A 15099-nucleotide genomic window follows, 5' to 3' on the forward strand; every position below is an offset into this window, starting at 1 on the left:
TTTTTCCACTCCAGGCTCTCTGTGCTGGGAGCCAAAGCAGACTTTCAAGGGACATGCCCCCACATGGACGAGAACCCTCAAAGGTGGGCTGGACCAGCCTGTCTGCAATGTAAAGGCCAGAGGCAGCAAACAGCCACGCTGGGCCTGCCCTCAGCTCCATGCAAGCGTCCAGGAGTTCTGGAGCCTGCTGCAGGTGCTGTGCGCCTGGTCTAGGCAGGGCCAGAAAGCAAGTCTAGCACGTGTATGACATGTGTCTGAGCTGGACCTCCTAAGCAGAGGGCCATGATGAGTCACAGCTATACAGAGTCTGCTCCCCTCACCCTGGCCACCACATCCAGGAGCAGCTTCTTCTCTTTGAGCTAGAGTGTCATGCAAATATGGCCATTTTCTATTTTGCCATCATGTAAAAATATTGGGGACCCCTGGTCAAAAACAAGGAGGATCACTTTGGGGAGTGAGGGAGCATGTCCCAGCCAGTATCAATGTTAGGTTGAGAGCAGGTCACGTGAGGCCACATCTAGGCTCTGAAGAGTGGGACTGGCAAGTGCCTAGGGGGTGTTTCTGACAGAGTGCCCTGCCTGGGAGACCTCCTGACCTCCTCCAACCGTCAGCTGGGCAGCAGGAGGTGGGGCTTTTACCCCACCCTGCCCCACCCCTCGAGGCAGCACTTTAAGGAACTCAGATTCCTTGAAGATTTGTCTCCTGGACCCTGAGATATGGCTGTCTGTGCAGGTTTCCCCACTTGCTCTGGAGCGGGACAGTGCTGAAGACCATGCTGGACATCCTCCAGACCCTGTCACTGTCATTGAGCGCTGTGAGTGTCCCTGCCATATACCAGAGCCTGATTTATGCTGCAAGTGGCCAAATTGGGGGTGGGGAAGCCAGATCCCGTCCTGGCCTTTACCAATGAGCTGCAGTAAGTTTGGAAGCCTGTCACAGACCGGACAGGTGTGGGGAATGGAGGCAAACACCGCTGCCCAGCATGAGCAGAGGCACCCAGGGAAGGTGGTTTGGAAAAGGGAGCTTGGTTGTTTTCAGGACATTCACAAGGACCAGCCTTACTACGACATTCCTGACGCCCCCTATCGGATCACTGTTCCAGACACCTGTGAAGCCCGAGAGGTAGGTGGCAGCCGTCTCCTAATTAACAGCCATTTTCATTGCCTTCTCTAGTGTCAGGGCTGGCACATTGCACACACTGTGTCATTCAGTCCCCAGAAGTTTAAGGTGTGAGCGTTCTCTCCCAGCCCGCAGGAGAGAAAGTCTCACAATAAGAGTGGGGTGCTGACTCACTCCCAGCTGGGACTGTCTACTAAGCTTCCTCCTGCCCCACAGCCGTGTTGACTCTAAGCCCTTTCTTAGTTCAGCTGCCAAAGAGGTTTTCTGCTGCCTGTCAGTTTATAGCTTCTCAAAGCTGCCTGAGCAAGTATGACTGTCAGATGAACTTCACTGCTGTGAGGTGTGCAGACTACCTGTCATTGTGGTAGTGAGGAACGACTTCGCCTTTTGTGGTGCTGTGGGAAATAGATGGAGTAAGTAGCTCCGGATAAGGAGGCTGTGCTGTGCGAGGTCTGACTCAGAGCCCTCATGGTGGCTGACTGAAGCTCAGCTCAGACCACAGCTCAGACCTAGGGCCAGGTCATGTCCCAACCTCTGGGCCTCCAGCTGTGGGCAGGGAGTTCCCCACACGGTGACGAGGCCCCTGCACTGGTTCTTACCTGCCATGGCCTGCGTTCTCCTTCAGTTAATGACTCAGGACATATGTTGCCCAGTGGCCGTGTGAGGCACTGTTAGTGTAGGCCCTGCCGCCCAGCCTTACACCAGGACCACAGACCAGGATGTCTGTGCCCTATACCCCAAGGCTCAGTGTTAGAACGTAGTCACTCTAATCATTCGCTAGGGCTGCCATGATTACGTACCACAGACTGAGTGGCTTAAATAACAGAAATTTGTTTTCTCACAGTGCTGGGGGCTGGAGATCTGAGGTCAGGGTGTTGGCGGGGTTGTTTCTTCAGACACCTCTCTCCTTGGCTTTTAGATGGTTGTCGTGTTCTTGTGTCCTCACATGTCTTCCCTCTGTGCCTGTGTCCTAATCTTCTCTTACGAGGACACAGTCAGATTGGATTAGGGTCCACTCATATGATACCATTTTACCTTAATTACCTCTTTAAAGGCACCATCTTCAAATACAGTCACATTCTGAGGTAGTGGGGGCTAGGGCTTCAACACATGCATTTTAGGGGTATGACTTCAGCCCTCAAAAGTAACTAAATACAGTTTGTAGCTGACATCCTCTGACAGCCCAGATACACTGACCTCGGCTTGATCACACCCTCTTCCAGAGCATCGTGAAGGACTTCGCGGCGCGCTGTGGAATGATCCTACAGGAGGCAATGAAGTGGGCACCTACGGTCACCAAGTCCCACTTACAGGTACTTTCTTGAAATCACCAAAAAGCAATTTTGTTAAGCTCCTTCCAGTGATCCAGAGAACTTTCATAGACTGTGAACTCAAAATAGAAACAGCGCTAATGTGCATAAACAGAGACCAAAAACATTAGCCTAGTGTCTGGGAATAACAGAGACCTCAGAGGCTGCTATTTGTTAGGAACACCTTGTGGGGTAAGGGTACTGGTTGTGGGTGAGCGGGGCAGGTGTGATGGGATCTGTGGGCAGGCAGACCCAGGGAACTGACCACTCACACCAGGTAGGTGCCAGGTGTGTGGCAGGCCGGGCGCGAGTGAGGAGGCCTGCCAGTCTAGTAGCAGCACCTCTGCCGAATGCTGGAGCTGGAGTGAGGCTGCTGTCCCATTAGAGCCCTATCCAGGCTGTATGTGGAGTTGCACATGAGCCTTTGCAGACCAAAGTGCTGACGTGTGAACACAAATGACTACAAAGTGAGCCATTATTCTGGTCAAGCAGAGATGGACCAAAAATACCACAATTCATGAGAGGAAAAAGTCACCTGAAAAGGGATTAAAGAAGAAAAATCCCACTAGAAGAAATCTGGCTTAATAAAGAGAAGGTGCATCTAGAGGAGCATGTGAAGTTGACCTCAGCAACATTTGTTAAGATAAAGCTAGTTCCAAAGTGTTTCTGTGTTCAGAATCCAGGAAGGACCGAGCAGCTTGGAGGCTGTTTGGAAACACATTTTGCAAGAACCCATGGGTGGTGCCTTGTGTTGCCTTAAAGTTCTTCCTTCCACAAAGATGTAGGAGTGGTGAGGTTAGAGCAATTGGGGAAATGAAAAAAATGGAGCCTTCTGTCAGGCACTCAGCAGCTAAGCTGGACAGCGATGGGCCTGGTAACTAGGCCATGCCTATAGCTTGACAGCTGTCACTGTCTAGTGGATACACTAGTATTCTTCAGACTGTGGTACTTTTTCAAACTGTTCCTTTTTGGGAACTGACTTTTCTTTTGGTTCACATGGAGGAAAGGGGCGTCAGCTCCCAAGGCTGAGCTCTAAACAGGGGAAGCCCCTTTCATTCCTAAAAGGGTTCATTAAGCAAAAAAAAAAAAAAAAAGGCCTTAATTGGGAGAGCTGTTTATTTCTTCAACCATGGCCCAAGAAAGGAGTGGAAAATGAACAAGCTTGAGGCTTGAATTGGTCTTGGTACTTCTACCAGGCCTCCCTTTGGTGTTGCCCCAGGCTCTGTTTCCCTTCCCCTGGACATCTAGTCTGTCTGAACCCTACCCCACCTCCTGTCAGGCCCTCACTGCCTACCTTTAGTGTCCCCGACCCGCCTGGACACGTCACTGTAGCCTGTCCTGAGTCATCCACCATGCTGGGCCTGTGTCAATAGCAAATCTGCTACCTTTGCTCATTAGCCACTCCCCATCGCCACGGGGTCCATGGTTGGGTTTCTGGGGCTCCATAAACCCTCCAAAACCACTGGCACAGTTTTGTAACTCAGTGCTCACATGCACTTTCCTGAGGGGAGTCCTGTGCCTCACTCTAAACTCCACCTGGCACACAAGGCCTTTCAGGCCTGGCCCATCTCTGGCCCAGGCTGGCTGCCTGCCATCTAGCCCTTGTACTTGTTGCTCCTGCAGTGCTAACCCCTGACCCCTGATGGTCCCCAGAGCAGAAGCCCTTCTCACATCTCCACGCTCTGCCAGGTGTCCCCTTCCACTAGTTGGCCAGGCAGATTCTGGCCCTTACTCTGCCTTCCAGCTGTTTGTTGGGTCGCTCCTTCACAGCAGGGCTGCTCAGGCAAGCAGTACAACTGCCTGCGTGTTGACAGTGGGACTAGAACTCTACAACTGTTTTCCAGGTATCTAGCACAGGACTTGGCAGGTGGCAGATTCTCAGCAAGGATGTGTCCAAAGAATAAACAGTCCTGTCACATTTACTGTGTGCCTGCCACTCTGGGGAAATCGTCCTCGTTCACACATGAGCAAGAGTCAGTTGGGGAAGGGGGGGCTTTAATTTATTGAAGGTCCCACAGCAAGGGATGGACCTAACATTGGAACCAATGTTTGCTCTACTACCTCACACTTTATTTTATAAAGTATTATTCTTACCTTTAAAGTAAAACAGCCTTTTTTTTTTTCTGACTTCAGGAATATCTGAACAAACATCAGAACTGGGTGTCAGGACTGTCCCAGCACACGGGGCTGGCCATGGCCACCGAAAGCATCCTTCACTTTGCCGGCTACAACAAGCAGAACACCACTCTCGGGGTATGTGTGTGCCTCCTGAGGAACAGGAGTCTCCTTCAGCAATGGGAGCCACAATATGAGGGGCAAGACCAAAGCTGATATGTAGCTTTTTCTGATATATGCGGCCATGCTAGCAGTAGGCAGATTGGAATCCCATGTAAGATACTCAGGTTCAGAGAGAGTAGGTTAGTAGAACAGGCATTTCCTTACTGTGTTTCTTTCTTTCTTTTCTTTTTTTTTTCAATATTATTTATTTTTGAGAGACAGACCGAGCATGAGTGGGGGAGGGGCAGAGACACAGAATTTGAAGCAGGCACCAGGCTCTGAGCTGTCAGCACAGAGCCCGACGCAGGGCTCAAACCCACAAACCATGAGATCATGACCTGAGCCGAAGTCGGACACTTAACCAATTGAGCCACCCAGGCTCCCCATCCTTACTGTTTCTTGATTCATTAATGATATCAGATTTGGATTTCTGTGTATCCACAAGGAAGGAAACTGATCTCTTTGAGACAAGGTCAGCATTATCTTATAGTCATGTTGATTGGAAACGTTTGCTGGATTTTCCTGTTTCAGCAGGTGCCAAAGCATACTGGCACACACATCTTCAACTTGGTCTTGTTCCACTGAAGATCACTTTAGAGGGCAGCACGTCCGTGAAGTAGTGCTTTCTTAGTTAAATCAGAGTTTCGGATCAAAGTAGCAGATTGACAGCAGGTGATCTGACTGGCGGTGTTGCATGTTGGTGTCTCCCAGCCTTAGGGCCTACCATGATGTCTGTCTCAAGCAAGTGTGGCTATGTGCTTCTTAACTCTGTGCCTCTTAACTCTCTCTCTCGGGGTGGAGAGGTGGAGAGGCTGCTGCCTGTCTTTTATCATGTCTTTGACATGATAGGGTGGGGGTGCAGAGGAGGGAGGATGGCGCTGCCACTTCTCACCATGGCCACAAGTCTAAGCAGGAAGGGAGGAGCCCATTAGGCGGGCTGGGGGCTCTCAGCCTCCTTGTGGAGGCTGGGGCAGTGCCACAGGTAGCCAGTGTCTTCTCACAGCCCGTGTCATCCTCAGAGCTCTCACAGAGGTCACTCCATGTTCTCTGAAGATACCAGTGTCACCAGCACACCCTGTGCTCACAGGCCAGGCCCAGCGGCGTAAGATCAGCTCCCTGAGCTGGGTCTCCACCACTCTGAGGACACAAGCAGAGGCCAGAAGTGGGAATGCCTTAGAATGCCTTTGACAACTCCTTGTCCTCTTCTAGGCTAGCTTGTAAGAGGTCAGTTTTTCCTAAAAGATTTAAATCTTTTTTTTGTAGAAAAAGAGATTTAGGTGTGGTTTTCCCTTTTCTATTGCTGAGGAGGAAAGGATATATGTATTGTGTGTTCTGATTGTTGGTTGTAATGGAGATCCTGGCCAACCTGCCCCTGCTCCATGAAAAGCACAGGAGCCTGCTGGCCACCAGAGTGACATCTCCCCATGGCATTCAGGGAACAGCAGCTCCTAGGGGGTGTTTGAGAAGCATGGTCTCAGGCCAGTGGCTCTTGCTGCATAGAGACTGTCAGAAAACTCCTGTAGGGCTGCCCTCCCCATCACACTGCACCAGACGTCTGAGCCGAAACAGTTGGAGTAGTTCTACCAGGGAGGGAGGTAGGCTGCAGTGCAGGCCATTTGCTGTCTGGGGGCTGCGCAGATATCACGGAATCCCTGGTGAAAAGGCCATTGTTTTCCACATTTTTGCAGGGGAGTATATTCAGGCTAAGGGACAGCAAGTGGCCTCCCTAGGGCGTCATAGCTGGTTGGTGGCAGAGCCAGGTTCCAGTGTAGGCCTGCTTGATGCCATAGGCCACACTGTCTCCAAAAAATGTAAAGTAGTGTTACATGACCTTTTGCAAAATAGACCAGCTTAATAATTTTATGAGAAAATCATGTATTTTTGTTCTTGCTTATGTTTTCCCAAATTTCATATTTTCTTTTCTTGACCCTCTTTCTCCCTACCTGCCTGCTCCCTCCAAAAAATAATCCCTCAAACTTCAACTATTGAGAGATTCATTTTCCCCAGTGGGACCTGAATGTCAAGAAGTGGATAGGTTTTGTTGGTTTATAGTAAAAGGCGCTAAAGGGGTGAAAGGTAATCTTCAGTGCATGTTCTTAGTCTTCAGTGATGTTGGGAAGGGCAGTGAGGAGCATGGTAGCAGTGACCAGCCAGGGTAAGAGAGAGCAGTCATCAGGACCCCGAGTGGTGGGAGGTGCAGCTGAAGCAGAGGAAGTGAAGGGGGGTCTGAAAATATTTTCCCCATCCTGTGGGCTGCCATTGTACTCAGAGTGCGCCCCTTTTGTCTTCTGCTCTTAGACTGTTGGCAGCTATTGGGTATCTCCAAGCCCCTGCTGGCTTCTGCTCACTGTCACTATGCTCTCAACTTCACCATTCACCATCTTCAAGTCACACCAGCACGCACCCACAGAGGAGACAGTCCGGGAGCACTAACTTCACAGCATTTTCATTGCAGATTATGATGATTTTCATAATGATCTGATGATTATTTCTCTTGCAAAAGACCTGTTCACCACTGGGATGAAAGCAGTCAGGGTGGCAAAGTGAAGTTCTATCACAAGCTGCTTTCCACAGAAAATTTTTCATCCTAAAAATGTTTTTAAATTCTTTTTCCTTGGTTCTTATCAGACTGGAAGGTGTTCTAAAGTATTTCTTTTTGAGGTGCCTGGGTGGGCTAAGTTGGATAAGCATCTAACTTCGGCTCAGGTCATGGTCTCGTGGTTCGTGGGTTCAAGCCCTGTGTCGGTCTCTGTGCTGAAAACTCACAGCCTGGAGCCTGCTTCAAATTCTGTGTCTTCCTCTCTTCTCTGTCCTTCCCCCACTCATGCTCTGTCTCTCTCTTTCAAAAATGAATAAATGTTAAAAAAAAAATTTAAAAGTATTTCATTTTATTAGCTTGTCAGCATAGAAGATTTTTAATAACCTCTGGATCTGAACTTCACTTCTTAATTGGACTTAAGCTTAGCCATAGTGAACACAAAGAAAACATGTGGTAATGGTCTGAAATAATTCTTGATATTTCTCTGTAGGCAACTCAGCTAACAGAGCGCCCAGCCTGTGTGAAGAAAGATTATTCCAATTTCATGGCATCCCTGAATCTACGCAACCGCTATGCAGGCGAGGTACGTATCCTGACGCAGGCTTTCAAAGTCTCCTCTCACTCTACTGCCAGTCACCTCCCAGTGGAAAACGAGCTCAGGTTCTGGAACTTACTCATTTTATGTGGACTTGAAGCCATGGGGCCCTGGGACTCACCAGCCCAGTCAGCAGCATTTATGACTACCACCTACCACCTCTGCAAAGGGATGACCTCATGTACATATACTCTGGCCATGCTGAAGCTTTCTATTTTTCTGGCTTTTCTTTCTTTTTTTTTTTTTTTTTTTAAGTTTATGTATTTATTTTGAGAGAGAGCAGGTCGGGGAGGGGCAGAGAAAGAAGGAAAGAGAGGAAATCCCAAGCAGGCTCTTCACTGTCAGCACAGCATTGTGGGGCTCGAACCCACAAACTGTGAGATCATGACCTGAGCCAAAACCAGAGTCGACTGCTTAACGGACTGAGCCACCCAAGTGCCCCTTTCTGGCTTTTCTTTTTTAAGTGGCAGCAAACATTCATTGAGTGCTGTGTACTAACTGGGGCAGTTAGTAAGGTATACAGACTATTATTCCAGTTTCACAGATAATGAAACTGAAGTTCTCAAAATGAAGTAACTTGCCAGAGTCGCATAAGCAGAGTGAGGTCGGGAACCACATCTTATCACTATGAGGGCTTTTGTCTACCACGCCACACTTTAGCCCAGCCTAGCAAGTTGCTTCACCACTTGGGGCCTCAGTTTCTGAATCTATAAAAACACAGACGCTAGTCTACGCCATTATTTAGAGGTCCCTGCAAGTCCACTGGTGCCTAGTCTTGAGTGGGGTCTTCCCCCCCCTACTCTGCGACTCCCTCATTCCAGCAGTTGCTCTTCCTCTTCCTGGGCCCTGGGCAGGTGGGCTCCTCTCTCCAGTAGGCTGACGCTGACCCTACATCCTCCATTGCTGGGAATTGCTCTGAGGGCCTGTTCCACCTGTTTTGATAACCTAGGTGGTGGTGGGAAGTCTGTCTTTGGGGGTAGGTTTGGTTTTTGGAAGGAGTCAGATTCTTTCTATATAGTCAAGTCTTATAAATAAGAGAGCAGCATACTTTTTTTGGCGGGGGGGGATGATGTACAACTTTAAAAATAGTAAGGATGCTCTTGGTTGAGTCACTAATTGTATTCATTCAGCCCACGTTCATGCAGCCCTATCATGGTTCAGACCTGGAGTTTGCTACTGAAATGTGAAATTGACAAGACCAGGTCTCTGCCCTCAGGGACCATCTAGAATGAAGGGAATGCCTACACACAGCGCTAAAAGACAAGTTCCCTAGAAAGGTGTGAGCAGTGGTAGCATTGTTGAAACAAGTCTGTCACTGTCTGTACCCACAAGCTCCAGTATGAGAGAGTGAGACTCTAGTCACACCTTGCCCATATGCCTGGATTATGTATGATTCTCTTGACGAGTGTGCTTCTTGCAGGTGTATGGAATGATTCGGTTCTCAGATGCCACTGGCCAGATATCTGACCTGAACAAAATGATGGTCCAGGAGCTGAATACAGCATTAGATCTCAGTAATCCCCAGCACTACACACAGGCCATGTTCAAGCTGACAGCAATGCTCATCAGCAGCAAAGGTAACAGACAGAGGCACTAGGGAACTCTGGGCTCATTTAGAAATGAGTATTTACCTTCATCTTCTTTAGTGAGCTGGAGCTCCCCCAATAGAGATCTCTGTGATGTTTCCCAGGGTTGGAAGTAAACAATCTCTGGCCCACCTGGTGCTCTGTCTTGTTGATGTGGGGAGGCAAGCATAGGATTCAGCCTTTGTTCAAAGCTTCTTCTGAACAGCATTTGTTTGGTTGCAGATTGTGACCCACAGCTCCTCCATCATCTGTGTTGGGGTCCCCTCCGGATGTTCAACGAGCATGGCATGGAGACTGCCCTGGCCTGCTGGGAGTGGCTACTGGCTGGCAAGAATGGAGTGGAAGTGCCGGTAGGACACTGGCTGTGTTCAGCTCCTGAGGGTGGGGCTCATCAGAGATGGAGAGAGCTTGGCCTGGCTGCTTGGCTGACAAGCTTGGAGACCCTGGGCAAGCCCCTCACCCTTTGAGGCCTCAGTGTCCTTGTATGTAAGATTGTGATATTAATGCCTAACCACCAGGCTTAATGGAGACCACAGTGACCATATGTATATGTATATATGTATACATATATATACACACACACACACACACACATACATACATACATGTATGTATGCATACATACACACACACACACTATATACTATATACATATATATATGTGTGTGTGTTGAAAGGATCCTAGTGGTGCCCAGAAGTTGTTGTTTTTCAAAATCTCAGTAGAGGGAGCCATTTCTCTGAGAGTAGAACACATGGGATGTAATTGGGAGCATTTGTATTTGTCCACAAAGACATTTCTCTTGGCCTGCTACCTTTGGTAGGGGCAGCCTTCCTGGTGTCCATAGTTCTGAAGTTGCTACTGGAGGAAGCCCCCAGGTAAGGTGATACACACCCTTTCAGGTGATTGGATGAATACCTAAGAACTGTTGTATTTTTTGCAGATCTCGTTAATTTTCCTAACAGGGAATTTGGCAGCTTCTTTTCTGTTGTTTTTTTTTTTAATGTTTATTTTTGAGAGAGAGAGAGAGAAAGCGCAAGCAGGGGAGGGACAGAGAGAGAGGGAGACATAGAATCCGAAGCAGGCCCTAAACTGTCAGCACAGAGCCTGACACGGGGCTCAACCCCATCATCCTTGAGATCATGACCTGAGCTGAAGCTGGACGCTTAACCCACTGAGCCACCCAGGTGCCTCTCTGTGTTTCTTAAGATGAATTGAGATAAGTGGTCAAAGGGGTATTTTCTTTTTCTGTTCCCTGTTTTTTGTTTTTCCTTTTGGTTACTTTTAGGATGTTTCCTTTTATCTTCAATTTTTAATAGTTTGACTTTGGTATGTGGTTTTCTGTGTATTTATCCCTTTGCGATTTATTGAGCTTCTTAAATTTAGAGATTTAGATTTTTTCATCAAACTTGGAAAATTTTAGTATTTCTTTAAATATTTCTCCATTCTCTCGTCTCATTTTGGGATTTCAATTCCACACACATATGTTGGTGACTTCATATTGTCCCTTGATCATTAATGTTCTCTTCAGTGCTTTTCACTTTTATCTCTCTCTCATTTCATTTTGGTTCATTTTAATTGGTGTGTCTTCCAGTTTAGTGCTATTTTCTAATACCTTATTTTTCCTGTTGTTAAGCCATCTTATATATATTTTATTTCAGATATTGTAATTCTCAGGTCTAGAATTTTTGTATGTGTGTGGGGGTTTTTTTGTTGTTTTTTTGTTTTTTTTTTGTTTTTTTACTAAAAGAAGCTCCTGCTTTTGGCTGGGAGTGCTCTTCTCTTACTTTAAGAGGGAGAGCATAAGTAGGGGGAGGGGCAAAGAGAGAGGGGGACAGAGGATCTGAAGCGGGCTCCACACTTACAGCAGCAAGCAGCCTGATGCAAGGCTCAAACTCACAAGCCATGAGGTCATGACCTGAGCCAAAGTCAATCAACTAAGCCACCCAAGTGCCCCATAAAATTTTTGTTTCTTTTTTATAGTTTGTATTTCTCTGCTGAGATTCTCTGTGTCTTCACCTAGTCTTTTCATCTTTACCTATAAATATTTGGTCATATTTGTAATATTTATTTTAAAATTTTTATCTGGTTTGTTCTAGTATCAAGGTCATCTGTGGGTTTGTTTCTGTTGATTTTTTTTTTTCTTTAGTGTTTAAATGTTTTTGTTTTGTTCTGGACTCTGTATATAGAAAAGCAGTGGAGGGGCACCTGGGTGGCTCAGTCAGTTGAGCGTCCAACTTCGGCTCAGGTCATGATCTCACATTTCGTGGGTTCAAGCCCCTCATCAGGCTCTGTGCTGACCATTTGCTCAGAACCTGGAGCCTGCTTCAGATTCTGCCCCTCCTTCTCTTTCTGCCCCTCCCCCACTCACACTTTGTCTCACTCTGTTTCTCAAAAATAAATAAATGTTAAAAAAAAATTTTTTTAAGGAAAGAAAAGCAGTGGAGACTGAGGGGCACTGCTGTTTATTTTCCCAGAATATAGGTCTTTCTTATGTCAGGTGACTAAAATGAAGGTCACTGACCCCTAGGGGTTAGTCTTGGCCAAAAGGATGGATTCTTCTTGCTTTTACCCAATTTCACCTCCCTTTCCCCCTTCCCCCATCAAAATGAGAGAAGGGGGGGGCGCCTGGGTGGCGCAGTCGGTTAAGCGTCCGACTTCAGCCAGGTCACGATCTCGCGGTCCGTGAGTTCGAGCCCCGCGTCAGGCTCTGGGCTGATGGCTCGGAGCCTGGAGCCTGTTTCCGATTCTGTGTCTCCCTCTCTCTCTGCCCCTCCCCCGTTCATGCTCTGTCTCTCTCTGTCCCAAAAATAAATAAAAAACGTTGAAAAAAAAAAAAATTAAAAAAAAAAAATGAGAGAAGAGGGGTCATGAAAGGATTTTATGTCAAGCAAATTGCTGTTTCATTTGGGATCTTTTAAACTCTGATCTATTTCCTCTGCTATCAGCAGGAGCTCTGCTGGCTTCAGGTATCTTGGCCTTTGGCAGGCCTTGTCCACTCACTTGTGTCCAGACCCAGCACTGGCCCACGAGCTGCTGGAGCTTGCTGCTTCCTGGTGAAGTCTCTGTAAATCAGTTCTTTGTGGCTTTCTCATCTGCGATTCCTCAGCCGTCCAGATAGGCATGGTTTTTATATCCTCCAGATCATTCTTGCTGTTCACTTGGGACTGAAGTCCATCTATCTCCTCTCATTCCCTGTCTCTACCTCTGCAAGGACCTGTTGTCCAGGCCCAGCAACATCTTGGACAGACTTAACTTTTGTTTCAGTGTCTTTTGTATTGTTGGCTTCTGGTTTTTAATTTTTTCTATTATGAAAGCAATGTGTGTTCATTATAGAGAAGTTGGAAGATATGAGCATAATGAAAAAAACGAAAATCATTCATAACTCCAACTTTAGAGACAGTCACTGATGGAATCCTGATGTCTCCTGCAGTCACGGGAGAGAGAGAGCTATGAGCTTGTTGGGCTCATCTCAGCATGAAGATCTTCCTTGTGAGAGTCTGGGGCCCTTATCTCACTAAGATTGGAAAGAATGCTGATCCCTTGGTATGGTGCTCAAATTCATGACTCAAAACGAATGAACTAACCCCTCACCTCCACCCATCTGCCTCCAAATCTCTGTGAATGACAGTCCTTCCCGCTGCTCAAAGTCCTTACTGCCATCCCTGACTCCCCTTTTTGCACTAACCACAAATGACCCTCAGCAAATCCTGTCAGATTTACCTTTTTACCTTGAAAGTATATCCAGAAGCTGACCACTTCCCAGCATCCCACTCCTGCCCCCTGGTCCCAGTATCCTTCGTTTGCCCTGGACTTAGGGCAGGCCCTGGCCTCCCTGCTTCTACCCAGGCCCTCTCTGCCTTCTCCACATGCGCTCAGAGCAAGTCAGTAAAATATGGGTCGTGTCAGGTCCCCCCTATGCCCCAGACCTGCCAGTGCTGCCCATGCCCACTCAGAGTAGAAGGCACACTTGTTTCTGTAATCTGCAAGGCCCCTCTGCTCCCCTTGCTTGACCTGCTATAGGCACACTGGGGTCCCTACTGCCCCTGCCCTCCAGGCGTGCTCCTGCTTTAGGTTGGGAGAGCTCTTCCCTCTCCTTCAGTGTTCTTTTCAGGCAGCTGCATTCCTCACTCCTGCATCTCCTTCAGGGTTTGTCTTAGCTGTCCCCTGCCTACCCTGTTCTAGAACACACAACCATCGATTCATTCATTCTTCCAAGCCCTTTCATGGCTCTGTTTTCCCCCTTAGCTTTGATCAGTGTCTAATATCTGTATCTTCTCTTGCTGTCTGTAGCCTGCTGTAAACTGGGTGGATGTTTGTCTTATTCACTGCTCCATTCCCAGAGCCTGGAGGGGAAGCAACCAGGCCCAGAGGCAGCAACCAGGATGTGCATGTTCAACAAATGAGTGGGCGTGCAGCCTTGACTGTGGCTCATCAGGCCTGTTAGCCCTGCGGTTTCTTCCTCTAACATAAGACTTACATTTGGCTGCAGGAAACAGAAACTGGACACAATGCCTTGACCACCAGGGGCTATGCTCCTGGTGTCACGTGCAGCTCGTTGATAGCTTGGCTCACATTTGCAACTCTGCCACCCTTAGCATCTGGACTGTCCTCACCTTCAGGACCTCCAGATGGCTTCTATGCCTCTAAGCAAGAAGGAGGGTAGAGGATGCTAGCTGCCCTGACCTTGACTCAGTCGATGTCTGTTGATGTCAGCTAGCACTAGATTATTGCTAATGAGAACCATTGACCACCCTAACCAGCAGAAGCCTGGGTGGGGGTACTGGTGACCAGCTACTTGGCCTCCCTAAATAAAACCATAATAAAGGCAGGGATGGATACTGGGCAGGAGCCAGGGCGTTTACCCTGGGCACCAAGCCTCAGTTGCCGCCTCTCTGCAACGGGTCTGGATGCCCTCCATGTTGCTGCCTGGTGTTGTCAGGCCAAAAGGGGAGGCTGCTCCCCTGTAGAACCACCCGGTGGCAGTTGCAGACTCAGTTTGGCTCCCGCAGTTATTCCCTGGGCCTGATTAGTGGCATGAAGCTGATGTGCAGGGTTTGCGTGGGATGAAGAAAAGGAACTGGGCTCCAGAAGCAAAATCCAGTCCTGCCTTTGCTAGTTTGGAGGCCCTGCTCACCTCTGGAACCATAGATGGTTTCAGGATTATTAGGAAGATTCAGCCAGGCGGAGCCTGTTGAGAGTCCACGTGGCATTAGGCACATCCCAGGTGTGCTGACACCACAAAGCAGGACTATAGCACCTGGCCTACTGATATTTCGAGAATGGGCTTTTTAGTAGAAAACGGCTGGGAAGTTGGATCATAGGTGATCTTTATTTTTTATTTCATACTTTCTTTGGTTTTCTATTTTGTTCATTAAGCACATAGTCCTTTTAAAATTAAACAACAGTAAGTACTTTTCTATGCTTCGCAGAGGCACTAATGGTCATTGTATGCTTGCAGTTTATGCGGGAGATGGCAGGAGCCTGGCAGATGACAGTGGAGCAGAAGTTCGGCCTGTTTTCCGCGGAGATAAAGGAAGCAGACCCCCTGGCAGCATCGGAAGCCAGTCAACCCAAACCGTGTGCCCCCGAAGTGACCCCCCACTACATCTGGATTGACGTAAGTGCTTCCTCAGGCTCCGCCCACCCTAGCAGGAGGTCAGGGGCTCCCCTTG

The 15099-nt window shown here is 48.1% G+C and overlaps 1 protein-coding gene across 1 annotated transcript in view; it reads left to right on the top strand.

Moving 5' to 3' along the window:
• The window catches only part of PI4KA (phosphatidylinositol 4-kinase alpha), a 113542-nt gene that overhangs the window by 78259 nt on the left and 20184 nt on the right, over positions 1–15099 (top strand). The window contains exons 26-33 of the mRNA XM_007091068.2: positions 733–814; positions 1039–1122; positions 2343–2432; positions 4563–4682; positions 7736–7828; positions 9261–9417; positions 9649–9776; positions 14886–15044. Of these exons, the coding sequence (XP_007091130.2) occupies positions 733–814; positions 1039–1122; positions 2343–2432; positions 4563–4682; positions 7736–7828; positions 9261–9417; positions 9649–9776; positions 14886–15044 (913 nt within the window). The remainder of the gene's footprint in view (positions 1–732; positions 815–1038; positions 1123–2342; positions 2433–4562; positions 4683–7735; positions 7829–9260; positions 9418–9648; positions 9777–14885; positions 15045–15099) is intronic.

The sequence above is a fragment of the Panthera tigris genome, chromosome D3, assembly GCF_018350195.1.
Source record: "Panthera tigris isolate Pti1 chromosome D3, P.tigris_Pti1_mat1.1, whole genome shotgun sequence".
Classification (NCBI taxonomy): Eukaryota; Metazoa; Chordata; class Mammalia; order Carnivora; family Felidae; genus Panthera; species Panthera tigris.